We start from the raw sequence: 27,891 nt of genomic DNA, 5'->3' as shown, positions 1-27,891 counted from the left end.
TGCGCAGCATTTCACAGTACAAACTGTGTTTGACAGATAACCGAAAAAGATTTACGTTTGAGACACTGAAAATGTATCTTGTAGTACACTGCAATTCGGTACTGTAACTGCACTTCCTAAAGACGACCGATAGGATAAACGAAGAATTTAAAATTGCTACATGCTTATTTCCACCATTAACACTGTGTATAATTAAACACAAATGCTTATAAAAGACAGGAGAATAAATGCTGTTCACATTCTTTTGTCATTGTCATAGTGTAATGTATATTTACTTTCAGAATGTACATATGTGTGTTTCCCCATACTACCGTACTCTATTCTAAATAGCAACGTTGTTACCTCAACACATCTCTACCTTTCACTACCTGCAGCGAGTCAACAACCCATAGTACATGCATAGTAAACTTATTGTATCGGGTCCAAAGTCTCGAAGCCTAATAATAAGTCTCCATTCTGGGTTAAATTTACTGTATGTAACCTATGTACGCATTGCACATCTCTGGCTTACGGCTTCTACTAACCCCTATTAGTAGACTAGCTCGTTCGTTCAGTATATTCTTATCTAATCTCCCGAAGAGAGCTGTGGGTACAATGAGTTCTAAAGCGCGCGCTTGCGCCTATATGCATCATTTGACATGACTGACCTACATCATCAGCTGTTACTGTATGTAACCTATGTACGCATTGCACATCTCTGGCTTACGGCTTCTACTAACCCCTATTAGTAGACTAGCTCGTTCGTTCAGTATATTCTTATCTAATCTCCCGAAGAGAGCTGCGGGTACAATGAGCTCTAAAGCGCGCGCTTGCTGCCTATGGGCATCATTTGACATGACTGACCTACATCATCAGCTTCGAAGCTTTCATCTTTGGACGGTACAAAATCACAAAAATCTGACAATACATTGAAAGCCATGAAAGTCTAAAATCATATTATAAAAATGTCTTGGTACTCACCTTCCTGAGGCGGGATATACTGCCGGGCCGCCATTGACAGGGTGCCTTCCTATCTGGTTGCTGTACTCCTCGTCTGTTGCCCATGTCGCCAGAAAGAAACACGTCCATAAAAATCAGTCCAAACAAATCAGAGACCTGAAAATTATCTATATATCAAGGCCGTACCCACTAATGTCTCCTAATACAGTGGCAATAGATTATTTGACACTTTGTCATCCAAGTATTTTCAAACTGTTCTACACTTATATTGATGAATGGTTATCCAGAAGAATAAACTCTACATGTATATAAAATTTTACTCAGAATGTATTTGGAAGCAAATATATATAGGCCTACGTCGTAAATGTGTAGTGGAACCGTTAAGAACGGGATGATATAAATTGAAACGTTCAGAACCATAGTGGGCCAAGCGTTATCTCCTCGTCCCGTCCCGTCCCGTGATCATTTTGATCACATTCCCATCCCCCTCGCGTATGTGGTACCTAAGAGGTTACGTCCATTTTCGGTTTTCCCCTTCAAAATTTTCTAGAGCTCATTCAGTGGAGCAGCGTAACCCGGAGTGAGACTAGTGGCCAACAGGCTTGGAGCTCACATATTTACTTTTGTACAGTCCCCAACCCCTTGCAAGGACGCGTTATGCGTACCTTTTAAATTTTTCCTCCCAATTATCCCCTTTCGATTTTTCGATTTTTTTCGTCTCATCATCAACCATAGTGGGCCAAGCGCCATTTACTAAAACAGTAGAAAACAAGGGTTAAAATGAAGTTATCACCAGAGACCGGAACTTTGGCAGAATGCCTTTTTAAATGTGTTAAATCTATCTTCTTTTTGAAAGTAAATCTGTACGAATTATACCTTTCTGATTGAAACGTCACAGTTTTATGTTGCCCTTTTCTGCCTTTTTTTAAATATAAATGTCTAATTTACAAAATAAATGCTTTTTTGTCTTTATTTGATTATTTATCTATTATTTATTAATTTATTAATAAAAATTGCCTACAGGTATATTTTAATTTATTTCTATAATCGCTACAATGAAAGTGGCTTCACCGAATGTACATTATTGCCTTTCAGTCAGTTCATATTCTCTTTGCAACAATGAGTGCTGCCGTGCAAAAATGTATAATAGTAGGCGTTTTAATTATCGCTTGTGTTTATTTGACAATACAACAATGAGTGCGGGTCTAACGTTATTTTTCTTTCAGTTTTCATTGCGACGTTGTTGTAGCTAGCAGTAAGATGCCGAAATTCAGTGTTCCTTTACGCAGAAAATTGCAAAGTTACGTTAATACTTTTGGATCCGACGTATTTTTTACTGACGGTAAAGTACTTACATGCAAAATATGTGAGCAGTCAGTGAACTAGCCTACGAAAAGAAATATTTCATATCGCAACATATCAGTACAACCAAACACAAAAATGCATTTTCCAAGGCTACTGGGAAGAAAATTTCTTTGCTTCCAACAGTAATTGCAACATCGAGTCGAAAATCTCAATTTGCATTCGACTTATGTAAAGCTTTTCTTGCTGCAGAAATCCCTTTGTGGAAAGTGCAAAGTAGTGGGTATAGTGAAAGGTTTTTGTAATTGCCTTTTATTGCTTATTTTAGCTATTTATAATGCCTTTTTGCCTGCCTATTTTAATGATTCATAATGTCTAAACTTCCGGTCTCTGGTTATAATAATAATAATAATAATAATAATAATAATAATAATAATGGTTTACTTTAACTGGCAGAGTTAAGGCCATTCGGCCTTCTCTTCCACTCAACCAGTATGATAGAAAATTACTACAATGCTATAATATAACATAACTAATACAATAGAATTCAAAACAATACAATACTACAATACAAGACAATATAATACATAATTAATATAATACAATGACAATTCTTTTCATCTTCACAACACCAATAAAATAATTATGTAATAATAATAATAATAATAATAATAATAATAATAATAAAAATAATAATAACAGTAATAGTAATGATAGTCATACCTAAATTAAATTACATTATTAAACTCGATCACAATTATAACTTCAGTTTGACTGCGCCCGTAAGAAATCGTTTAGCCTTTTCTTGAAAGTGGTTATTATCATGATTCAATGGAAACGTATAAAAAGTAATATAAAGTTCACAAATTAAAACTAAATGATATGTCAATCTTCATTAAACTATGGTAGTCACTTAACTTTAACCCTTGCTTTCTCCGTTTTAAATAAATGGCACTTGGCCCACTATGGCTCTGAACCCTTCAATTGCCTCCGAGGGGTAGTTTACCTTTTTCGAGTACGTAAATTGCCTCCTGTTTACTAAATATTATGATACGTAAATTGACTCCCATTTGTCTAAGAAGTCGAATCTTGAAATCCGCCATTATAACGTATTGCAAAATTCAAGCCTGGATTCTGTTGCTCGAAGTTGTGAAGTCTCCACTACACGATCAGAAGGGAAAATAAAACTAAATTGTGTTATATTTAATAATTCAACTAAAGTATATGTTTGCTCATTTATCCGTATGATTAAGACCAAATAGTTCTTATCATTGGAATAATAGGTGAATGCTGAGATACTGACCTGGATAGTGGTATTCCGGCTCATATACATGCTCTCTTGTGTAGAATCGACCCGTGCCATATCCTGAAGGAACGACCCTGAAACGACAGAACAAAGTTAGTAATCTTTTGATTACTATCTGAACCTTAATATCGAAAATGGAAACCTCAACAAATTGGAATGGATTTTTAAACTCACATCGCTATACAGAATGGTAACCTCTGCACCAAAATGAACTGGTAATAGATCATGCTATTTCTGCCGTGTGATATCTGGTGAGAAACTGTAGACAATAGAGGTCTGCATCGGACGTTTTCGCTCGAGCGTCAAGTAGTTCATAACAAAATCCCATAGGTAGCGCACATGCATGATGGGTAAAATTGTCACGAGCGATAAATCCTTGAACAGTATAAGCCGAGCGTTAGACATTCGTTTTTGTTACAGTGATGAACTGTGCAGTAACATCATAGATGTTTATCATTTCAAAACTTTGCAGTGTTTAACTAACCTCTCCATAGTACAACTACAAAACTTGCTTTAAACTGTAATATAAATGTTGTAGGTAAATGTTTTTTTTTCTCCACACAAGTGATTTTGTTTTTGCCACATCGGATAGATGTTATTGGATGTAAATGTAATTATTATAAACGGAGAACACAATCACGATAATGCAAGAACCGTATCAAGTTTTCTAGTAATAGTGATAATCTATAATAATTAGTGTATCAATCTTTGCGTCTGTAACAGTTGTGCAGCATGATTATTCGTTTTATTATATTTTCTGTGACGTTATCTCTGTACTAATATTGTTATTAATCTACTGCTATAACAATAATATTTTGTAAAACGTTTCTACATTGTCGCAGTATATACGCGGAACACTATGTATGGACCTATCATATTATATATGTGGTAAATAAAATATTGAATAATTATTAATTAGTAATAACACTATACATATATCGAAGTTTTTCATACTATTTTATTTATAACTCCATGTTACTGTTTTGGTACGTTCCATTAGACGTTTGTCATAAACGCAGAACATAAAGCCTTATTTTTACCGTGTGAGCAAAACATAAATGTGTATCTTATCTGTCGCCTTCCATACAAGACAAGACATGTCGGTGAGATGACCTTGTACTGTGCTTCTATTTATTACGAGCGTATCACGACCGATCGTATCTCACTCGAGGGTGCGACATTCGACCGAGTTCAAGCGATTTAACTCCAATGCAGCACTCTGGTAGACAATAGGCGATAGCAGTTGAAAGTAAGAATGAAAAATAGTTTTCACATATGTAACAAAAGTGAAAAATTAAGACAAAAACTCCATCAGAGACAGAGATTAGCAACTTGAACAAAATAAAATGAACATTACACAAAATAAATAAAATAAAAATCAAATATTAGGAAAGAGTTCTCTTATCAGTGGATTGATATGAGATCTTGAGGAATGGAAAAAGACTGATCTCTTTAACTTTATAAGGTCACTAAGTAAACTGATGTTCAGATTTCATAAAGTTGTGTGTTTCTAATAAGGCAGTCCGCTCCTGTGATGATTCGACAAACTGATCGTTGAATGCCATTTAGTTTCTTCAGATAACGTATGTGACTTTGTGCTCAAATTTCACAGGCGTAAAGCATATAGGAACGTGTATAACAGTAATTTTGTGTTCATTGGCAAACTGCTTTGAATAATGGATATAGTGCCATAAACCGTTGAAAAGACTTAGGCTATCTCTCACAGCTTGAATATGATGTCACAAGGTGAGACGATTGTCCAATATGACCCCAAGATATTCAGTTGATGTATTGAATGGAATAGTTATTTTAGTGTTTGTCTTATTCTAAAAAGCTATTACTTCTAAAAAAAATGACGACAAATGGATTTTGGAAAATAGGAAAATTATGTAGGAAACTTGACATTTCACTGAAAACTACTATTTTTCCGCAAATCTTTGGATTCCAAGCTTCAAAATGAGGAATCGTTCATTAAATCCTTTCAGCTGTTTTCCCATAATTTCCATTACCGGTTCGAAACAATGGATAGGACTATTTATGGCTATTATAATTAATATCAACTTTTGATTAGAATTGGTGGTGAAACGAGCGTTGAGCGGATTCCGCCGATTTTGGAATAGACAACGACGTACTTGAACTGCCAACATAGAAAACAAAAACTCACACTCAATCGCTTTCACCTTCATCTTGACGGGATAATAAAAGCCTAAACTAACCTAACCTAACCTAAGTGCGTCGGTATCTATTCCAAAATCGGCGGAATCCGCTCAACGCTCGTTTAACCGAATTGGTTACATACCTTATGATGAAGCGTCGGTATTTTACAGTGAAAATAGGAAAAACAATAATATGACAATGTTTTCTCGCTCGCTATTCACACAGCTGCAAATAACCATGTCACGACAATGGAACAAGAAACACATCTGATTGTAAAAGAACGATCGCTTTGCAATGCAGCCAACATAGAAAAATCGAAGTGTGTACTCTTATAGGACTGCGTGCTCTTATAGCACGGCCGACTTGATGTTCTCTTCGCTTTTTTTGTATACGGCCTTGACAATAATAATATTTTATTGAAATTGGATAATTTCTCAATTCCACCACTCGGCGCTGTCTGCCAAGCTCTGGTGTCCACAGAAGAAATACTCAATATGAATTAAAATAAATGATTAAAGAGTAATAATAACACTTATAAATAATAAATAAGAAAATAATAAGTATTATTATGTTTAGTTCTGTTAATTATGGTAATAGCGTGAGTTTAAAAGCAGGGAAGGTACCACATAGTAACCTGTTCAGTTTAAGTAACATGATGACAGAGGCGTAATTTTGTAGTTCATTCGCTGAGTAGCACCCCTAGGCTAAACTGCGATGTTTCAAAGTAATCACTTGGGTAATTATTTACCATAACTTGTACTGAGTTTTATAATTTCACTCACTGCACTGATACATTCCACTTGATATTGCAGATTCAAGAATCATAGTTTCAAGATTTTGCGACTCAGTGGATTATAAGCCGCATTCTTCGAAGGAACAAGCTTTTCAGTTAAAGCTGCTGCAATGTTATCTAGAAGCGGCCTAACAAATTTCACAGTAATGATATTAGCAAGTCCGTTTTGGCCGTCTTCATCTCAAATTGGCATTGCAAGAGAGGGCATCTACACAGTAACGGCTCAATTTCTGAACACAAATTTTCTAATATATTCTTGTTTAGTATTCTTTTTCGATGATTAAGCAGCTGATCTAGAATCAATTTTGCATGAATATTGCCTTCATCGGCCTCTTTCCATACATTTTCTTGTTCTTTATGTAACGGATCTCTTTCAGTTGGAGTTTTTTTGGTTGTTTTCGTTATCCCATCTTGCTTGTCTTGTAACACCTGATTAAGTTGTGTAATTTTCACATGCAATCTCTTAATTATTTCTTTTTAGCTCCACAAAGTTGACAACGTCTGTTTGCGTCCCTTTATGGTCATTTTCAACTGGCAAGAAGGGAATGTCATTAACTGATGCTGAGCCACTCGGAACATCTTGCTTGAACAGTGAAAAACCAATATCACTAAAAGGTTTGCGTTTCTTGGGTGGAGGGAGATCAGTTTTAGTAACTGTTCGTCATGGTCTTCTGTTATCTGTCACTTATACCTAGGATAATGAGGGAATATTGTTGGCACAGCATTTGGTTTTACTAGTCTAAATTTCCCATTATTAGAATAATCTTCTTCCCTGAAATGTAACTACAAACGACTGAAGATGGAGAGTTGCTTTAGAAACAACGTCTCGGCGTGAAATCACTTTAAGCCATTTTCGCATCTTTCCCTTACTTATGGCTTTTAAGGAACACGGAGGTTCATTGCCGCCCTCACATAAGCCCGCTATTGTTCCCTATTCTGTGCAAGATTAATCCAGTCCCTATCATCATATCCCACCGCCCTAAAATCCATTTTAATATTATCCTCCCATCTACGTCTCGGCCTCCCCAAAGGTCTTATTTCCTCTGGCCTCCCAACTAATACTCTATGTGCATATCTGAATTCGCCCATACATACTACATGCCCTGTCCATCTCAAACGTCTGGATTTAATGTACCTAATTATGTCAGGTGAAGAATACAATGCGTGCAGTTCTGCGTTATGTAACTTCATTCTCCTCTAATTCCATCGCTCTATACCCCAAATATTTTTCTAAGAACCTTATTCGGAAACACCCGTAATATCTGTTCCTCTCTCAAAATGAGAGTCCAAGTTTCACAACCATACAGAACAACCGGTAATATAACTGTTTTTATAGATTCTAACTTTCCGATTTTTTGACAGCAGACTAGATGACAAAAGCTTCTCAACCGAATAATAAGAGGCATTCCCATATTTATTCTGCGTTTAATTTTCTCCCGAGTGTAATTTATATTTGTCACTGTTGCTCCAAGATATTTGAATTTTTGTCCACACCTGTGGAGTAACGGTTAGCGCGTCTATCCGCGAAACCAGGTGGCCCGGGTTCGATTCCCGGTCGGGGCAAGTTACCTGGTTGAGGTTTTTTTTCCGGGGTATTCCCTCAACCCAATATGAGCAAATGCTGGGCAAATTTCGGTGTTGGACCTTGGACTCACTTCACCGGCATTATCACCTTCATCTCATTCAGACGCTAAATAGCCTAAGATGTTGATAAAGCGTCGTAAAATAACTTACTAAAGTAAAGTAAAGTAAAGTAAAGTAAAATATTTGAATTTTTTCACCTCTTCGAAGGATACAACTCCAATTTTTATATTTCCATTTCGTACAATATTATGGTCACGAAATATAATCATCTTTCCCTGTCACTCGGAAATTCGTGGAATGATATTGCTCCTTCACTCTTTTTTTTCTATTCGAAGTACACAATAGTACACAACAATACGTCATTTTGAATCATATCACAATAAACTCACATACCAGTAGAAAAAGCGCAATATTACTAATTATAATCGTACAAGAAACCATACACACATTCCTAAGTGAACCTTGGTAGTTAGTGCCATCTGGCGGGAATTTCATATTTTCTCGATTATAGCTTTAACACAGGGATCAAAATGAATTGTTAAGGCCGGTAAAGAAGAAGCGAAGCGAGCACATCAAGTCGGCCGTGCTTATAGGAACCCGGAGGTTCATTGCCGCCCTCACATAAGCCCGCCATTGGTCCCTATCCTGAGCAAGATTAATCCAGTCTCTATCATCATATCCCACCTCCCTCAAATCCATTTTAATATTATCTTCCCATCTACGTCTCGGCCTCCCTAAAGGTCTTTTTCCCTCCGGCCTCCCAACTAACACTCTATATGCATTTCTGGATTCGCCCATACGTGCTACATGCCCTGCCCATGTCAAACGTCTGGATTTAATGTTCCTAATTATGTCAGGTGAAGAATACAATGCGTGCAGTTCTGTCTTGTGTAACTTTCTCCATTCTCCTCTAACTTCATCCCTCTTAGCCCCAAATATTTTCCTAAGCACCTTATTCTCAAACACCCTTAACCTATGTTCCTCTCTCAAAGTGAGAGTCCAAGTTTTACAACCATAAAGAACAACCGGTAATATAACTGTTTTATAAATTTTAACTTTCAGATTTTTTGACAGCAGTCTGGATGATAAAGCTTCTTAACCGAATAATAACAGGCATTTCCCATATTTATTCTGTGTTTAATTTCCTCCCGAGTATCATTTATATTTGTTAGTGTTGCTCCAAGATATTTGAACTTCTCCACCTCTTCAAAAGATAAATTTCCAATTTTTATATTTCCATTTCGTACAAAATTCTCGTCACGAGACATAATCATATACTTTGTATTTTCGGGATTTACTTCCAAACCTATCTCTTTACTTGCTTCCAGTAAAATTCCCGTGTTTTCCCTAATCGTTTGTGGATTTCTCCTAACATATTCACGTCATCCGCATAGACAAGCAGCTGATGTAACCCGTTCAATTCCAAACCCTCTCTGTTATCCTGGGCTTTCCTAATGGCATACTCTAGAGCGAAGTTAAAAAGTAAAGGTGATAGTGCATCTCCTTGCTTTAGCCCACAGTGACTTGGAAACGCATTTGACAGAAACTGACCTATACGAACTCTGCTGTACGTTTCACTGAGACACATTTTAATTAATCGAACTAATTTCTTGGGAATACCAAATTTAATAAGAATATCATATAAAACTTGTCTCTTAACCGAGTCATATGACTTTTTTAAATCTATGAATAATTGATGTACTGTACCCTTATACTCCCATTTTTTTCTCCATTATCTGTCGAATACAAAATATCTGGTCAATAGTTGACCTATTACGCCTAAAACCACACTGATGATCCCCAATAATTTCATCTACATATGGAGTAATAATAATAATAATAATAATAATAATAATAATAATAATAATAATAATTGCAACATGAAGACAAGTTTAGTTACATGTAATTCTAAGAGTCAAACAATTACAACAATGTGAATAGAAGTAATTGTTAAGATACTACAGTATTACAGGAAAGTGTTTGCAGGAGAAGAATAAGAACAAAACGAGAAGACGAAAAGTACGTTTCATACTTGGTAATTCTCGACTTCAGAATATTTTCTTCGTTGTTCAGAGAGATAGAGCATCTTTCTCCACTTGGATTCCTATTTGTCAACAATAACAGTTCTATTACTTTCGGACACTCTTAGCGTCAACAGCTGGTAGAGACCCTTAAATACCCGAAGAGAACCTTGCTTCCTTTTGAATTTAATATGCCTATTTTACGATATGTTGTCATTTCTTCTTTTAGTAAGTTGCTTGGAAATATTATTTTCCCAGAGCTGTCCCACTACGTTGAATCTACGTAATTCTGACGAATGATTTTATCTGCTCCACTCTCTACCGCAGTTGCACGTGCAGATGACTCGGAGGTCTCAGTTAAGTCTGGTTTATGATGTAATAACCGCCTTCTTGCGGTGTTCTTGTCAAAGCCATATGAATAATTTTAACCTTAAGACTTCACAATGAATTCCTTCAAACGAGAAGTAAGGGCAACTTTGTCCTAGGATCTTCAGAGCACAAAAATGAACGAGTCGTAGCAGATGATGTCTTCTTGCGAATGATATTTCGGACCCGGGATTTGAGGTGGAGCAAATACCGGCATGGCTGTAGCTGATAATGCCGGTGAAATGAGTCCGGGCTCCAGCACCGAAAGTTACCCAGTATTTGTTGTATTTACTCTTGCATTTTTATGCAACAAAATAATTCACACCCCACTCTTCCTTATATTATAATAAGAAAGAATTTCATTTATTTCCATCGTACTGCAGTGGTGCATAAGATTACTGAAATTCCACCTACATATTGTCTATTTGTATTGATTATCTACTAGGTCGTGGTGGAGGGAGAAAGAAGACACGCGCTTCAATTCAATTTATTAAGCCATTAAACATACAGTGATAGGCTTCGTCACAATACAGAAGGGAGGAAAAAAACATACATTTGAAAGTACACATATAATTGAAAACAGTAAAGTTTAATTGGAATGAAAACACAAAACATTTTCAAACTCTAAAATTAATGAAAACACTTCACTCTTAATGTAATAATTGTAACTAAATGTAAATAACTTTATTTATTAAAAAACAATTTCGTATGAATTTATGTTAAGAAACTCATCTACAGAGTAGAAAGGATTAATTAAAAGCCAATTATAAAATCTAGCTTTGAAACTATTGGTTGGTAATTTATAATATTGACTGGGAAGCTTATTATATAATTTCATCCCCATGACAGAAAAATTTGTACTAGTTTTATATAATCTACAGTATGAGATATTCATTTGTTCACTATTTATAGTTTCATGATCATGTATATTGGCTATTGTCCACACCTGTGGAGTAATGGTCATCGCGTCTGGCCGCGAAACCAGGTGGCCCGGGTTCGAATCCCGGTCGGGACAAGTTACCTGGTTGAGGTTTTTTCCGGGGTTTCCCCTCAACCCAATACGAGCAAATGCTGGGTAACTTTCGGTGCTGGACCCCGGACTCATTTCACCGGCATTATCACCTTCATTTCATTCAGACGCTAAATAACCTAGATGTTGATACAGCGTCGTAAAATAACCCAATTAAAAAAGAAACATACGGGTGACCAAACATATGGGCGACCATTGTCTCATTTACCGCGAAGCCATTATTTTGCCATCTCCTCTGAAAATTGTGATGGACGAATTAGTAAAAGTCGTGAACTTCATCAAATCGCGGTCCCAAATATGCTGTTTTTTTCTATTTTGTGCCAGGAAATGGGAACAGAACACACCATACTCCTCCTACATAAGAACATTGAAACTAGAACTTCTCGAGGTGCCTTTGGAAACATTTTAGTTGTCAATAAGGAGTGAATAGCCGGCTATCTCTGAGATGACAGTTCATATGTTATTTCCATTTTCAACTACATAATATATGTGTGAACTGGACGGTACCTGAAATTAAAACATTAAAGAGGGAGAGACTCAAATCCATCGACGAAGAAATTAGGCTTGCACTGTAAACGATTCTACCGCGGATCAGCCACCTGTATGCAGCTAAGCAGGCCCAAGTATCACATTGAAAGTATGAGTAAAGTTATTTATTTTAATATTAGTAATAGAAATTTGTATTTTCTACAGTGAATTAAAGTTCATAAAATGTTAATAAATGCAAGAGTCGATTTTTGTTTTATAATAATAATGATAATAATAATAATAATAATAATAATAATAATAATAATAATAATAATAATGGTAATAGTGAACTTGGTGACATTACGTAATTATATTAGGAGAGTCACATCATATATTTTTAAGGAGATTAACATTTTGGTGTGCCATGTTGAGTCTAGGCCTGTCTAGGGTGTGCCGTAAGTAGAAAAAGGTTGCGGAACACTGCGCTAGATCGTGGTGGAGGGAGAAAGAAGACACGTGACGTTTTGATGTATCTGGCCCCGGGAGCTAAATTTCTCCTATGCTCTTCAATGCGTTTTAATTAAAAAATAAAGTGTTTGTGCCTTGTGTGTTTTGAGACCTAAGAATAGAAAAGTGAAAAAATAATCACATGGCGCATTTAAAAAGAAAGCATAAGCTTCTTTGGCACTCTATAAAATACAAAAAATGATATTTTTTTTTTGAAAACGTGTTCAAAATATTTCTTTTTTCATCACCTATAACTTTCGTAAAAAATTTCTCTATAAAAGTAAAAATAGGAAAGCAATATTCCATACTTTTACTCATATTGTATGCTATTTATTAAGGACTTATTTTTATTATACGTACAATACTTTCAGTGTACGACCAGCCTGCGCGGTATGTGAAGAAAACACATGCGGTCAGTTCTTAACGACAAGCAACTTAGCCCATTGCTGTCACCTGGCTCGCGTAAATAATATCTAGCATCAGCGTTGAGATGAAGGAACAGGTGCTGCCATCTACATGCGCTTGAATGCTCTACGTCGCATCTCGCTTGTTATTGCTAGGGCTGCTTACACAAAGGCACGACGTGTTTGAATTACGGGTGTCAGTTACGAAATTCCAAGACCTGTTTCATATTACCGAGCGTTCTTTTGCGAGTATTGTTAGAACTAAAGACTAAAAGAAGCTTAAAGCAGTTCCTAGGACAGGTGGATTTTAGGCAGTGATATTCACGAATTTAAACAGATGTCTAAGGAGCTTATAGATGTTGTAATTTTGAATGAAAGAGATGTCAGCAATATGAGTCTGATGATACGGAGGAGGGACAAAATGTCATACGCTACTATCTCTCTCTAAAATTAATAGCTAGGTTGCCAGATTTGCTTTAAGAAAGAAAGGAAGATGTATGCGAACTTTCAGGGATTTAGTAGCATATAGAATAATTTATTGTTTATTGTTTAAAGTGTAAAGGTCATTATCATTCACTCTGTTTTAGACACTTAACATCATAAAACAAATTTACAGGCCCTGTATATTAGGTCTACATAAAGAATGAACCGTAAGTAATGTGATTGATTTCAGTGGGTTATTCTTTGAGATATTTCAAAGAAAATAATCTATACCAATAATAAATCTGTAGCCAAAAGTTTTCTGGTAATTTTCGATTTTCCAAAAATAATTAGTATTAACATGTATAATTAACCATCCTGAAACCGAAAATCGCTTTTTTTACATTTTTGTTTGTATGTCTGTCTGTCTGTCTGTCTGTATGTCTGTATGTCTGTTTCCTTTTCACGCGATAATGGCTGAACCGATTTATATGAAAATTGAAATATAAATTAAGTTGGTTGTAACTTAGATGTTAGGCTATATGGCATTCAAGGTACTTTATTTAAAAGGGAGGTTATAAGGGGGCTTGAATTAAATAAATCGAAATATCTCGCTTATTATTAATTTTTGTGAAAAATGTTGCATAACAGAAGTTTCTTCAAAAATGATTTCCGATACGTTTCATTCCAAGCAAAATTTTGATGGGACCAAATTGCACCAAAAACAGATGTTCTCTGAACCAGATGATCATATTTTAATTATTTGCATGTAATAACAATTAAGAAATATGTTAAAGGAATTATCATTGCACTAAATGAGTGGTCTCTGGACCAAAATGATCGCATTTTAATTATTTAAATACAATTTAAATTAAGTGACATATTAAACGATTTATCCTTCTATCAAACACGAATGTTCCCTGGACCAGATGTCCTATTTTAATTATGTAATTACTTTATATTTATTTCTAACAAGTGCAGCGGAGCACACGGGTACAGCTAGTTAAATATAATTTTGCTCGTTTTTACAATGCAGTGCGTTGAAGGAACTTAATTGTAAGGAGAAAGTACGTATCATATTTTTTATAATTTTTTATATACAGGGTGACGTAGGGAAAGGGGAAATTTTGAATTAACGTAAATGACACGAATAAACACAGTACAAACATTATTTATTGATGGAAGTGCATGTACATAATGTCATTTATGTTGCCATAATTACACAATGTCACTTGTCATGTTACTTCTTCAAGATGACATAGGAAAGATGTGCTCCATTTCGGCATACACATTCTGATAGCCTGGTGTGTAAACTCTGGAATGCTCGGTGTATCATGTCTGGAGGAATGCCAGTGATTTCGTCTTCAATCCTCTGTTTTAGTTCAGCGATGGTTGCAGGACGTGTGCGGTACACATTGCTTTCAAGATGCCCCCACAGGAAGAAATCGCAAACACTGAGATCAGGGGATCTCGCAGGCCATGGAATGTCACCGTTACGTGACATAACGCGCCTTCAAAATAATTGTCAAATGGCTTCCATCGATTGTCATAATCAAAAGTTGTATCTCTTTTCATAACTAGCTTCCTTCAATTCGATCATAATTTGCAGTTTATAAGTATTCATTTTCAGAAGTTTGCGTAAATTTTTCCGAACAGTGCTGTAAGGCATTTGCTTAACACATTAGCACTGCTGACTGATAGAGGTTTTCCTAACTAGGTTTTGACTTCGTTGAAGAACCTCTACAATTTAAACTAATTCTTGATCTTTCCGATTTCATTTTATCATGAACTCAATCTTCAGACTTTTAATATACGATAAGAAACCATAGTACAAAGGCCGTCTCTGACATGCTTTTTTTTTATATAAATGAAGACATCGGGAGTAAAATGTGATTGATAACCCTCAAAATTGAGATTTAGAGTTCTCTGTTCTTAACAGCCTATAAGCCCAGATCACATATAGATTGCTCATTCCTATGCTAAAATCGGTTGCACAATTGAAGAGAACTACCGCCAGGATCGCCACCCGTCCGCCGTAAACGAACAGGAGATGGCAGTACAGTCGCTAATGCAATTCAAATGGGAGTTATGACGTGACTCCTTATGTAACAACTAGATGGCAGCATAGTAAACCTGACAAAAGTTGTTACCGTCAAAACCTATAATGCCGAGCAATCTGGTTATATATGATCTAGGCTGGAAGCCACATTATCTTTGATTTGTTAAAGAATTATGTAAATATGTTAACAAGTGGTTGGATTATGCTGCTTGAAAAATACGGCAATCGTCTTGTGTTTGCAGTAAAAATTAAAATGTATGCAATTTGTGTACGTGGGTAATCGTTATTTACTGTACCCCCGAATTCTTCAAATCTTATTAATTAGGCGTGAAGTTTTTACCACATTGATAATAACATTGCACCAAACCAATTCTTATTTGAAGACTTAAAACCATTTCTCGGATTGGGAAAGTGTGTGTAAAAAAAAGTCATATGGTAAACAAACTTGTTTATTTTTTAAAGGTAACTAATTGTGCAAAGTAACAATGAAATCATTCGTTTTAGCACGGAATAACTAAATTCTATTCTTTCCACATCTCATAGCCGCTTCAGTGAATAGGGAAAACAAAGAATAGACACTGAGCGGATTTTCCTGTGTTTTGTTTCTCTGTGTGACGACGTTTAGTTCCACTCTCAAGCGCTAGAGGTTAGTGTAATCGAGCACACGCTAAGATGATAATGGAGAATAGAATTGAGACAAAGGATCCAAACATCGCCTACCTTATTGCATAATCCAGTAACGCTTTGCTTCAAATAAATTCAAGTCAACAGCTTTTCCTTATTTCTCAGCGATAAACTAGTTGTAATAATATTTTTTTATATTTTATATATACTTACTTACAAATGGCTTTTAAGGAACCCGAAGGTTCATTGCCGCCCTCACATAAGCCCGCCATCGGTCCCTATCCTGTGCAAGATTAATGCAGTCTCTATCATCATACCCTACCTCTCTCAAATCCATTTTAATATTATCCTCCCATCTACGTCTCGGCCTCCCTAAAGGTCTTTTTCCCCTCTGGTCTCCCAACTAACACTCTATATGCATTTCTGGATTCGCCCATACGTGCTACATGCCCTGCCCATCTCAAATTTAGTAATATTAATTTGTTGCTCTACTCGCTTGGCTACTGATAATCTTTCTCTTAATTCTCCAATCACCAAATAATGGTCAGAATTACAGTCTGCACCCCTGAAAGTTCGAATATCTACTATACTAGTATGTCTCCGTTTATCTATCAAAATGTGATGTATTTGGTTGTGTCAATCCATCTGGAGAAGTCCAAGTGTATTTATGTATATCCTTATGGGGGAATGTTGTACTTTTGACAATTAAATTTTTCGAAGTGGCAAAGTTGACTAATCTAACTCCATTGTCACTACTAATTGCGTGTAGGCTCTCTTTTCCAATAGTTGGTCTAAAAATATCCTCCCGTCCTACTTTAGCGTTGAAATCCCCCAATAAAATTTTCATCTAGGTAACTGACCAAAGGTATGTTCCAATTCCTCATAGAAGCTATCCTTTATATGGTCGTCTTTCTCTTCTATATTTTATATATAATAAACTATATTATATAATAATATAACACATTATAAAATTAAGTATCAAACTCGTTTAATATTTGTATACGATATAATATAGGTATTTGGTTTTACTTCTCATAGGAATTTTGTTTTTCCATTTTCAGCTCTATCAAATCATTACATATTTTAATTGTTGTTGGCGTCAACGTCTCAACTCTCATTATAAAGGAACTCTAGAGTCTAGACATTACAGATAATGACGGATTTATTATTTCACCGGTCCAATTTGTTTTATTTGCGCACATAATGTACCTAGATGAATTAATTGTATGTGTTATATTTCCGCTGTGTCGACTGTGATGTCAGGGAGAAAGCAGAATCTCACGCTGAAACTCGTTTGAAGATCATTGAAATCAGTCCTGCTACATCAAAGTTACCGACGCGAAGTGTCGGAGCCTTCTTCAGTTACAAGCCGGAGCCATACGTCGGCAACACTGTAATTAACTGTCAAACGGAAGCCTACGATCCATAACATGTGTTGGTGCTAGTGCCGATTTTCAACAGTAATTTCACTAGACGTTTTGATTTATCTAGAGAAAATCAAAACTCGAGTGGGACTTAATTGACTATTACACGATTAGAAGAAAGTATATAAAGATTAGAAGTAACGAAGTACTCCAATACAATAAAATATTAATTGACTTACGAAAATACAACTGTCTTCAAATGTATTATTGTACCATCTCAACATTACAAATATTACGCTAGATGCATGCTAGATGGCAGTAGTGTCTTTATACAGACACTGTAATGATTACTATTCAATAAATCTTAATATTAAACAATCTCTGATACGTGACTATCCATAATATCATATAGCAGAAGTTCTTTTCATTCTCTCAGAGCAGAAGCTATAACATAACCTAACTAATATACACAAGTGTTAGAAAAGTTTTAATTAGCGACGATGACATACAAAATAAACATGAATAATTTTAAAAGGAATAATTATTGAATGTACAATTTTCAAATTTGAATGTGGTTGGTGGTTGATGTTATATTGGACGTGTGCGTAATAGAAGTGGAACTCGTTGATTTAGGTCTACATGGTGTATTCAACTTATTCAGGATTTCCGAATGAATAATTTTAAAAGGAATAATTATTGAATGTACAATTTTCAAATTTGAATGTGGTTGGTGGTTCAATTGATGTTATATTGGACGTGTGCGTAATAGAAGTGGAACTCGTTGATTTAGGCCTACATAGTGTATTCAACTTATTCAGGATTTCCGAATGGTGCTCTTCATTTATTTGTAAATCGGATTTCAGAAGATGCATAGGTATGATCAGTGATTTTTATTAATTCTTGTTCTTGAATGCCAATGCGAGTCACATTTGAAAGTGCTGTGCATCGACTGGAGTGGTTTGTAATTTTATATATATTTTTGACGTCCAGACCAGCGCAGTTTGAAATGTTGGCAAAGAAAGAAACAAATGCTAGGGACGCGATAAAATTAAACAAATGCTAGGGACGCGATAAAATTAAACAAATGCTAAGGACGCGATAAAATTGTGCGATAAGCAGCCATGATTGGTTGAAATACGTCCTTTCGTACCGTTTTATTTATTGGTCTAAAGTAGTGTGACGTAGTAAGAGTGTAATAGTCAATGTAAATTAATGTTACAATATAAGTGTGTGTCGATGGAATTATGTTTGCGGTCGTACTAAACGTTAATTGTTGATGTATTATATAAACTAAGTGCGTGTTGGCGATAAAAGAAGACAATAAATGAAATTATGGCTGCAGTCTTTAGCAAATTTTATGGTTATTATTAATGACAAAGTGGTTACAATTCTTCTAAATATTAAATATTGTATAAACTACATTTTTATAGTCTTTCTTGTGGTTTATGGTGTATCAGAATTGTGGACAAATTGTTGAGTCTCGCCTGCTATATCAATAAAGTTACGCCGTTGATTTTCAAGTTCATTGTAAACAGCCGTTTTGTGATCCCATAAATGTTGCAGTTCTGTTGAAGATTCGGAATGCCTGCTATACGTCAGGATTAGCTAAAATTTGTAGATGCATTCAGTCACTTTGTTGATTTTCAAGGTTTCTTCATTAATATTATTTCTTTTGTAACAAATTAGTTACAGTAGGCCTATAAGTATTTACAGGATTTAAAGTCCACTGGGTTTACGCTATTTGCACATACTTAATAGATAATGATGCGTTTTGTTACGTATTACTCTATGTTGAAGGTATGTTTCTTCGTTTTTCATATATCTTTATACTTGGCCTTGGCCTATTTAAAATTATATTTAAAAAAATTTATAACAAATAATAGGTATGTTGGTCAGCATGCTGGCTTCCAGATCAGGAGGTCCCGGGTTCGATTCCCGGGCTAGGCTCTGGGTGAATTTTTCTTGAAGAAGAGGAATTCCCTGGGTGTCTAGAGTCTGGAAATTTGTATGAATGTGAGTGTGTCGGGTTAATATAAATTAACCAATCATCACAATATAAAAATACGTCAGGACTGTCGCTGGGCAGTAACCTGAACACACGTTTCAGCGTCACATTGTTGACAAGTAACTCCATCTGTTAACACAACCATAAAGCATCTAATAGATGCTATAGAGTTACCAACAACGAAAAAAAAAAATAATAATTTAGGATAACAGTATTATTATGGTGACTGGTGAGGTTCAAATTAAAACTGGATTCTGTGCATTTATAGAAAAGCACGGCAGATAATCACATTAAATTAAAATGTGTATGATATCCTAGGCCTTTCACATCAGAGGTGAAACAACACAAAGCGGCAAAACATTGTCAATTTAATAGCCACATAATGGTTAATTGATTGGAATAGAGTATTGCTAAAGTACGTCGTTATTTTATTTATTTTTGGCACGAGTAACATTTCTTTAAGTATTTATTTATTTTCTCTTGTACCGTCAATAAAAAACACGTATGATTTTAATTTTTTAAAGTTGTAAGTGGCTGTATGCAAGTGCTTACGCGGTATTCTGAAACTCAAATAAAATACCATTTCGGATTCCGTAATAAATTACGTATATCAATACACTGAATCTTGATCATACACTTAGTTTTGTATCAATTAATGTGGAAAATGTACATGTGACAACGAAATCAAAGCACTAAAACGTCAAACGCCATGCCTTTATTTCGCCTCCGCCCGCCTCCACTCAGCGTTGCCAAACCTACCCATGCTCCGGCTTCTATAACTGAAGATTTATTTATTATTTATTTATTTTTATTTTGCTAATAATTGTAACATAAAATATTATATATACAGAAAAACTTTAGCTCACCCCTGAAAGAGTACAACTCGTGCTCAGGGGCGGATTCCTGAATTGAAATTAATAATTATACAATACAATTTGTCTTATGTCTAGTATGCAATTATAATATATAAATTTAAATTTACAATTTTTCAATTTTGATAAAATCCATACATAACTTTTTAATTTTAATACTAGAACTATTAGAATTGACAAGATTAGGATATTTAAATATAAATTTGTTATATATTCTTGGGCCTAAATTACTACTATGATTAAATATTGTAACAGTGTTGCATTTTGGTTCAAACAATTTTAAAGAATTCATACCTTTTGTTTCATAACTATGAGAATACAATTAAAAATTATTTCAATTTTTATGTATGAATTTTATTAATACAATATAATAAATTTATCTTATGTTAAGCACACTAAAGTCTAAAAACAATTTTTGAGATGGAAAATCAGTAGGTTTATGAAGACATATTTTAATTATTTTCTTCTGTAATAAATAAAGTGGATTAAAATTGGATTTAAATGAGCTAGTCCAGCCTATAATTCCATACATAATTACCGGTTGAAATAAAGTTAAATATATTGTGCGTAATAAACTTGTTGACAAGTAATTCCTCAATAAAACAAAATAATATACTATTTTGCGTAATTTATTACAAAGGTAATTAATGTGTTGGTTCCATTTTAAATGATTATCGAAAATTATGCCTAAATACTTAACTTCAGAGGACTCTTTAATAATCGGACATTTACACTGTATAAGACAACAATCAAAATTAGGTAATTTAATACTTAATATAGATGTAGGAAGTTTGTTACATTTTTCAGATAATGAGAATGGAATAATTATGGTTTTATTTTCGTTGATAGAAAGATAGTTTATGTCAAACCATTTTTTTTTATTAATTGAAGTCCATTATTTGAATTATTATATACATCATACCAGGTTTTTCCACCAAAAATTAAAACTGTGTCATCTGCATAAGAATAGTGAACACCATTGTATTGTTGTAAGTAAATTTTTAATAAGTCATTAATATATATATATATATATATATATATATATTGAAAATAGAATAGGGCCTAGAACTGTGCCTTGGGGAACACCTATATTAATAATTGAAGGTTCACTTGAATAATTGTCAATTTTCGTTATTTGAATTCTGTCGTTAAGATACGATTTTATTAAGTTTAAAGCATTGCCTTTGATTCCTAATGTCTGATTTCTCAATTAAGATATCATGTTTCACTGTGTCAAATGACTCTGGAAATGTCCAGACTGTATAATTATCTATATGCTGACCGCTTAGTACATCTTGATTGCTCAATTTGTTAGAAATTATATTAATTTCAAGTAGGGTAAACTAGGTAGTTATTGACCAGTATATGTGATTGACCGCTTCCTTTTTTCAAGTATATTGTGAATAAACCACGACCGTGATTTCACTTTTTGCTACATACACCTCTAGTAACAACCCTTATTTGTAGTTAGTTGTCGCTGTACATCGCTCTGAGTTAGTGTCTGTTGTCTGAGAGGACTGAAATTGATTGGAAATGCAACTGAGCGCAAACAAGTGTAAGTAACTAGAGTAATTGCTAAGAATAATGCACACAATAATTTATTTATTCTGCAAAGAATACATAAATTCTGGTGCTCGTTTTCACATAGTGTGAGAAAACGTATAAGGTTTCCGTCTACAGAATATTATTTTGTAAAAGTTTTTATATGACATAAAAATGCCCCGTGGTCAATCACTGCAAAGTGAATGTCCGCAAACTACAGTGATTGGTCGTTTATAAATTATTTGTTAGAATAACGACCAATTTGCTCCAATTCTAAAACATATTCATGGGATTTTTACAGGACTGATACTATATTATAATGCCTAAGCCAGGTAAAGTGCATTATACAGAGGAAGCTTTACGAAACGCTATAGAACCTGTGCGCAGTGGAATTGGTTTAAATGAAGCTGCCAAGAAGTTTGGTGTCCTGAAAGCAACCTTTGCATTCGGAAACAAATATCCCGTTGAAGGAAAAGTGTCCTTTGGTCCTCTCCCAGTGCTGGGTGAAGCCATTTGTAATAATATCAGAGAAATGACACACACTTGCTTCTGATAAGGCACAAAAGAGAAAAATGGAAGAAGAGGCAAGAGAAGGAAGGAAGCGAATAAGAGATGAAAAGAAAGGCAGCGAGAAGAGTTCTTTATTTTTATTTTAATTTTATTTTTTTAACTTGCTTATTCAAACGACACTGTATCAACTACGAGATTATTTAGCGTCGATGGGATTAATGATCGCGAGATAATATTTGGCGAGATGAGGCCGAGGATTGGCCTTAGATTACCTGACATTTGCCTTACGGTTGGGTAAAACCTCGGAAAAAAACCTAACCAGGTAATCAGCCCAATCGGAAATTGAACCCGAGCCCGAACGCAACTCCGGATCGGCAGGCAAGCGTCTTAGCAGACAGAGCTACGCCGGTGGCGAAGAGTTCTTAATGAGAAAGATCAGAACTAGAGAAACGAAACAGACAAGAAAAAAGTGAAAAATGTGAAAATGTGTTGTTCAATCACTAATAAGTGAGTATTCAATATCTGTGCAGTAGAAGGTCAATCACTAATAAGTGTGTGGTCAATAACTGTAACAGTGGACTTCTTGTGTTTATTTAATTTACCTTTGCATTAAAATTTTATTTTTTCCTTTGTTCATTGATTTTGATTTGTTTCTGAATCTTCACTTGACCCAATCCCTTTGAAATTCTCTCAATAAATGATCACTGTTTTCCGCTATTTCATTGTTTTATTATTAATTAGCTTAAGTGGTCAATCACTATACAGTTTACCCTATGTTATTTTATAACAACCCTATATATAAAGTTAATTGATTTAATCTTATTTCAGCTTTGTTTAATAAATTTTAACAATTCTATAAATGTCCTGTGATTTGAATAACCCAAATTGCGATGTGTACGCGTATGCATGTTCCATGCTCCTGAATACACGCGGCTGTGAAATTATATCCTGAGTTACATAATATCTGGAATGCCATTACGAGTAAAAATATGGATTTATGGGTGTGTGTGTGTTTGTGTTTGTGTGCGTGTTGGTTAATTAAATGTTGACGCCATAAATCTGTATTAGGGACTCGTAGCCTCACGACGGAATGGTTGGTGTCCTGACCTGTAATTTATTGCATTCCTCTTGTCAGTATTTGATGGTTGTATTGCGGTTGACGCGCCAAGAATGCCTTCGGGTGGGCATTTCGCACCTGTGCTAGTGGCGGATTTCAGTGCCAACTCCTTATACTGGGTGCAGCAAAGGAGTTTAGCAATTTTAGAAACAGTTTACTGAGCAACTAGGGAGGTTATGGGTACGAATCATTCGTCGTTTGTCAGCTTGTTCAGTGCCTTTTTAGTAATCATGGAGTCGTGGAGTGTGCAGTATTGTGCTTTTGTTGTCGAATCATTTTTCAAGAAAGGTACTTTTTTGTTAAAACAAAGCGCCTCTTTCGTCTCTATTTTGATGTTGGCCGCCACGGAGCCGTTCCTTGTCGCAATACCATATTGAAATGGGTAGAAAACGTCAGATTAACAGCATCAGCTTCCAATAAGAAAACAGGCCCGAATTCTTTTAGGAGAACGGAAACACAGTGAAAAGTGAACGTTACGTGGAAATATTGATGAGATTTCTTCAACACAACTGCGTAGGCGTCTTCGTTGGATTAATAGATGATATGGTTTGAGCAACATTAGGCAAGGTGATGCCTTATCAACTATGTTGTTTAATGTTGGATTACATAGAATTGTTCAAAAGATAACCATAAACCCAAGAGGTACAATCATCAATAGAACGGCACAATATATGGCATATGCGGACAATATTGTTATCTTATCACGCAATGTAAGTACAATGGTGAAATACTCAAACAAATAGAAGCTGAAGCAATCAAAGCCGGTCTGGAAATTAACAATGATAAAGCTAAATACATGTATAATATGAATAATGACAATACTAATAAGATTAGACTAATTTAAATGATAATAATTTTGATAGAGTTTCCTGTTTTAAGAATCTGGGTTCCACGATGAAAGACAATAATGATGTTATGACTGGTATAAAAGAGAAGATTGCAGCTGGGAATCGAGGTCTTTGGGCATTGAATAAAACTATGAAGTCCAGGTGTATCTCAAGAAAAGCTAAAATAAGAATATATAAATCTATTATTAAACCAATAGTAGTATATGGAAGTGAAACCTGGACTCTATCTGAAAGGGCAATAAAGATCTTAAATGCCTGGGAAAGGAAAGTATTACGGAAAATCTTTGGGCCTACTTATGAGCAAGGGTTTTGGCGAATCAAAACAAATGCTGAGTTACATGAATTATATAAAGATATTAACATTGTTGTTGATATAAAACTCAGAAGGTTAAAGTGGCTGGGACACGTAGCCAGGTTGGAGAACAATCGCACACCCAAAGCTCTACTAGATGCATTGCCAGTAGGAAGAAGGAAAGTCGGGCGACCTAAATTGAGATGGCTGGATGATGTTCAGGCTGACCTAACAAAAGTTGGAATTAGAAGATGGAGAACACGAGCATTAGACAGGAGTGATTGCTCGGATGTTCTGAGGGAGGCTAAGGCTAAACTGCAAGGGCCGTAATGCCGATGATGATGATGGTTTGAGCAAGATGGTGCCACGGTTCATACAGCTGAAAACTCAATGAAAGTTCTGCGTCTCATATTCCCAGGGCACATCATTTCTCGGCTCGGCGACATTTCCTGGCCTTCCCGTTCGCCTGACCTCACCATCTGCGACTATTTTCTGTGGAGTTATCTGAAGTAAAAGTGTACATAAAGAGGCACCAAATATTCCATGACCTGAAGACTGACATTGCCCAGGAAATCGCCAACATTGATGTTGGAAAGAGCGATATGTAACTTCAGGGCGAGACTTGAAGAGTGCATGAAAAGAGACAACTACATTTGAGGGACGTAATTTTCAAGGAAGCCTAAATTTAGTGTATTTACCAATATCAAAATTTCATATATGGCCAGTTTTTTTGGGAAGTAATAAATTTGTTCTGATTTACATATCGACTGTGTTATTTCCATTTAAAAACCGTCCAACTCCTCTGCAGCACCTCGTAGGTCCTTCAGTACGTACACTCTCCATTTTATTATGTTAAGTTATAAGATCAGTCTACTTGGATACTAGTTAACTTGACTGTCTATAGCGTCTATGTTGTCTATGAAATAAGAGGCACCGCGTTCAATTCCCTGTAATGTCGAAGATTTTTCAGTATTGTAGGTTTGGGACGGGGTGTATTCAGCCTCGTTACGGGAAAATTTGGGATGTATGACTACTAGCAGATCGAGAATTTATGTAGAAAGTTCATAACTGACATTTATTAGAACTATTTTCCGAAATGGACGGAAACACTAGGATCTAAATAAAATTCATAAACTGTGCTTAATAAAAATTACATTATTTTATATGCAATTAAAATTACAATAGCTCATGAATTATTTCACTGCATACTGGATAATAACGGAACGATGATAACCGTTTTAGAAACAGTTCCGGCAATGTCTGAAAAATAAAATCAATCAACGTTCGGATAACGTAGCGCTCTACTTGATCGACACACTGCTACAAAAAAGCTAAAACCCCTTTAGAATATTAATTTACATGCACTATAAAAGTAGGCATGGCAAATTGATTGTTGAAACCCGTTAGAACAGTAATTTACATGTATAAAAGTAGACATGGCAAAATTGATAGTTGAAATCCATTTAGAACATTAATTTACACGTACTATAAAAGTAGACATGGCAAAATTGATGGTTGAAACCGATTTAAAACATTAATTTACATGTATAAAAGTAGACATGGCAAAATAGTCATGGCAAAATTGATTGTTTAAACTCGTTTAAAACATTAACTTACATGTACTATAAAAGTAGACATGGTATAATTGATGGTTGAAACCCGTTTAGAACATTAACTTACATGTAGGCCTACTACAAAAGTAGACATTGCAAAATTGATGGTTAAAAGCCGTTTAGAACATTAATTTACATGTACTATAAAAGTCCATGTATTGTGGGTCCCTATCACCACGGCATGGCGCGTCCTCAGGTTGCGGATCGAGGAGACGGCCTCCAGATATGGAGGGTAGCTGTGAATATATTGAATAAGCAGTCGCTGACAGCCGATGAGGGGTGGTCCTCCAGCTTGGGAGTTGGGCGAAGAGCTAACAACCCATCACCGTAAAAAACAGCTTGTTACGAATCCTTCAAATAAGCCTCGGAATGGGACCGATTCTCTGGCACAACCACAGCAAAGGAATAAGGTTTTGAGTATATGATTATGTCTCGTGACGAGAATATTGTACGAAATGGAAATATAAAAATTGGGAATTTATCTTTCGAAGACATGGATAAGTTCAAATATCTTGGAGCAACAGTAATAAATATAAATGATACTCGGGAGGAAATTAAACACAGAGTAAATATGGGAAAAGCCTGTTATTATTCCGTTGAGAAGCTTTTATCATCCAGTCTGCTGTCAAAAAATCTGAAAGTTAGCATTTATAAAACAGTTATATTACCGGTTGTTCTTTATGGTTGTGAAACTTGGACTCTCACTTTGAGAGAGGAACATAGGTTAAGGGTGTTTGAGAATAAGGTTCTCAGGAAAATATTTGGGGCTAAGAGGGATGAAGTTACAGGATAATGGAGAAAGTTACACAAGACAGAACTGCACGCATTGTATTCTTCACCTGACATAATTAGGAACATTAAATACAGACGTTTGAGATGGCCAGGGCATGTAGCACGTATGGGCGAATCCAGAAATGCATATAGAGTGTTAGTTGGGAGGCCGGAGGGAAAAAGACCTTTAGGGAGGCCGAGACGTAGATGGGAAGATAATATTAAAATAGATTTATGGGAGGTGGGATATGATGATAGAGACTGGATTAATCTTGCTCAGGATAGGGACCAATGGCGGGCTTATGTGAGGGCGGCAATGAACCTCCGGGTTCCTTAAAAGCCAGTAAGTAAGTAAGTACTATAAAAGTAGACATGGCAAAAATAATGGTTAAGACCCGTTTAGAACATTAATTTACATGTACTACAGGGACATCATTTTATTTTCACTAACATTTTTAATATCAACCTGGCTATACCTTTGGATTAATGATTGAGACCCGGAAACACCGTTTGCTACCTCCTTCTACGACTGGAGTTCTATGATACTGGCGTAAAATACAAACAGATCACTTTACTAGGTACAGGAGGGAAGAAAAGTAGTTCATCCATTTACGTAAAGTAGGAAATATCGCGATTTTGAGTGTGATAATTTTCATTAGGTTTTGTTTAATCAAAATACAATACATTATTAACATTACGTGTTTTTACTCACGAACTGAATTATCCATGCGAACGTATTCATTATGCAGTGTATATTATACTGTCTACAGCACATTAACTTACGATATAGAGAATGAAGTTAAAGTGAAAAATAATCATAATATGGATATTTAAACACATTTTTTAAAATGGTGGCCGTTCATTTCGATACAGGCTTCAGTTCTTTTGTGCCTATTATCGCACTATAGACTATTGCATCTAATTCCAATTACCAGTTTCGTCCTTCATACTTAGTAACTCATGTTGAAATAATTCTG

General features: G+C 35.3%; 1 protein-coding gene across 3 annotated transcripts in view; it reads right to left on the bottom strand.

Moving 5' to 3' along the window:
• LOC138692979 (uncharacterized) overlaps window positions 1–27,891 on the bottom strand; it is a 479,658-nt gene that overhangs the window by 68,709 nt on the left and 383,058 nt on the right. For all 3 annotated transcript variants that reach the window (XM_069816418.1, XM_069816439.1, XM_069816427.1), the window contains exons 4-5: window positions 3,545–3,621; window positions 961–1,033 (exon numbers count right to left, since the gene is read on the bottom strand). In XM_069816418.1, the coding sequence (XP_069672519.1) occupies window positions 961–1,033; window positions 3,545–3,621 (150 nt within the window). The remainder of the gene's footprint in view (window positions 1–960; window positions 1,034–3,544; window positions 3,622–27,891) is intronic.

Source organism: Periplaneta americana, chromosome 2 (genome assembly GCF_040183065.1).
Source record: "Periplaneta americana isolate PAMFEO1 chromosome 2, P.americana_PAMFEO1_priV1, whole genome shotgun sequence".
Taxonomy (NCBI): domain Eukaryota; kingdom Metazoa; phylum Arthropoda; class Insecta; order Blattodea; family Blattidae; genus Periplaneta; species Periplaneta americana.
The sequence above is the reverse complement of the archived record's forward strand: the minus strand, read 5'-3'. Positions and strand labels throughout refer to the sequence as shown.